Source organism: Pundamilia nyererei, unplaced genomic scaffold (genome assembly GCF_000239375.1).
Source record: "Pundamilia nyererei isolate P.nyererei 1_Seehausen unplaced genomic scaffold, PunNye1.0 scaffold00077, whole genome shotgun sequence".
Lineage (NCBI taxonomy): Eukaryota > Metazoa > Chordata > Actinopteri > Cichliformes > Cichlidae > Pundamilia > Pundamilia nyererei.
In genome coordinates this window covers 767,250-769,621 of record NW_005187478.1, presented here as the reverse complement: position 1 = coordinate 769,621, position 2,372 = coordinate 767,250, and the positions used below count along the sequence as shown (strand labels likewise).

Here is a 2,372-nt window from a genome sequence, read left to right as displayed (position 1 = left end):
TTTTCCTGAGTCGATAATTCCCTGAAGTGTACATTTCCACCAGCGCGGTTTAACTCCTTCTCGCTAGGGGGCGATAATTTAAAACCAGGAGGTTTGCGGCTACCGGAGTAATCGAGGAAACTCAAGAGATTTCTCTCTGTTGCTAACAGTAGCTAGCCGGATAATCTTCTGAACAGTGCAGCCGTTCTTATTTTGTTGGCCGTTACAGTGTTCGTGTCTGTTTTTCTCTTTAGATTCCAGCGCTCTTGGAATTCGCTGCGAGTGACAAACGTTGAACCAGACAACGACGGCCAACCTTTTTTTCTCTCCGCTGGATGTTTGGCCATTCTTGTATTTCTCCCAGGATGTTAGCACATAAGCAAACCAGCTAGCTAGCAAATCTGCTAAAGTAGCCAAATAGCTGCTCTTTCCGGATGCTTTGAATAGCAACGCAGCGGATTTGGGGAGTTTCTAGTCGGCCTTGTATGATGTCAAGCAACCGGCCACAGCAAAGCGCTGCTGGGGCGAGTTCAGTGCCCAGCACAAGTAGCAGCAGCAGCAGTAGTAGTACAGGAGGCACTGGGAATACAAACGGTGGCAGCAGCGCTCCCACAAGTAATGGGAGCACTTCTGGAAATGTTGTGCCCTCACGGACCCTTGCAGCGGCCGGGGAGGGCGGCCTGTCAGTGCCAACTCTGGCCGCCGTGCCGTCAGCCCGGGGCGGCTTAGCTTCTCTCAGCAGACCGTCTGCGTCCTCTGGTAACAGAAAGAGATCCCTGCATCAGGCACCACTGTACAACGGTCTCTTGAATTCATACGAAGATAAAAGCAACGACTTCGTCTGGTTAGTTTTGTATTGCACTCGAGCTTTGGGGTGAGTTCCGTAAAAGTTTGAGAGCTGCACGATGACCCGGGCTTCTGCTTGTTTTTCAGTCCCATTTGCTTCGAAATGATAGACGAGGCACACATGACGAAGTGCGGGCACAGTTTTTGGTGAGTGTTTGTGTTGCAGAGAGAGTTACGCACAGCAAAGTATTCGACAGTGTCCCAAATGCTGTAGAGCAACAAATGTCACAGACTGGAGGAACGAAGTTCTCTTTAACAAAAGCCATGCACTCTGCGGCCATCCATACTTACAGCTGATTACTTAAAAAAACTTATGACGGTTTTTTATTTATTTATTTATTTTTTAGTATTTTTGTTCTTGAATTTTGTTTTATTGTTTGGGCATGTTTTAATGTTACGGATGGGCTTCTAGAGGAAGTTCCAAGTAGTCCTGTCGGTCACATCAGTGTTGCTATATTTTAATAACAACATCAAACCCATGACAATCCAAGTTCTGCACACCAGGCAAGCCTCACTTCTGCTCTGGTCAGACCCAAGAGTTTTTCTGACTCGAAATCTTGCAAAGGCAAGATTGGTTAAAGCAGTGAGTCTGTTTGGTGTACATTTCTGCGTTTTAGTTTGGGAGTTCAATAAGTAAAAGCAAGCTCAGGGTTAAAACATGTCCAACTAATTTATAATCCTGGTAATTTTCTTTTAGAGGAGGCCACCAATATTGTTTTGTATTCAAGGCGAAAATGAACCCCGAATTCAACTTTTCACTAATGTGGAAAGCCTGTAAAGGCTTTCTGTTTGTTTTGCACAGACAATTAATCAGGATTCATTAGGCTAACGTCAAAGCACAATGGCTTTTTGCCACCAGAATCAGTAAAATCTACTGGAAATAGTGTTATTTTTGGCAAAAATCCTAGTTATTTTGATCGATAATGAAATGACGGATATTTAATTTAGTCTAAAATAGAAGAGACTTATATTTTATTTAAGCACATTTTCTTTTAATTCTAGAAAGTAAATGATTGAACTAAGTCATCCACACTGCATTTTGATAAGAAGCAAAAAGGAAAAGGTTGTGTGCTGAAAGTCAAAGCAAGGGAATTACTGCACAACAGATTCTGGCACAGAGGTCATTTCATCTCAGTTATGTTGTTTCAATGACAAGATGAGCCAAAATTGAATTTAAAGCGCAGCTCTATAATATACTAAAACACAGTGACAGTGTGACTGTCAGTATTGAACTGCAAAGTTGGTTGTAGTAATCTAAAATAGGGCTGCCACAAATGATTATTTTGATAGTCGACTAGTCGCCGATTATTTTTGCGACTAGTCGCCGATTATTTTTGCGATTAGTCGACTAATCAGATCATCATCCATTGGACGTACAGCTTATTGCACCAGCAGCATCTGGTCTTATATAACTATCATTAGCTTACAGCTTGAAGTGTTTGTGCTAACTAAAAATAAAGACAAGATGGTAGTTTATTAATTTTTAATGAAATTTGCAGATTGTTTCGGTGAAGTTTAATAAACTCCTTGCTTTCTAAAATATAACA

The 2,372-nt window shown here is 41.9% G+C and overlaps 1 protein-coding gene across 1 annotated transcript in view; it reads left to right on the top strand.

The window, feature by feature from the left end:
• The window catches only part of cop1 (COP1 E3 ubiquitin ligase), a 14,617-nt gene continuing 12,245 nt past the window's right edge, over positions 1–2,372 (top strand). The window contains exons 1-2 of the mRNA XM_013912006.1: positions 1–823; positions 913–972. Of these exons, the coding sequence (XP_013767460.1) occupies positions 465–823; positions 913–972 (419 nt within the window). The 5' untranslated portion in view covers positions 1–464. The remainder of the gene's footprint in view (positions 824–912; positions 973–2,372) is intronic.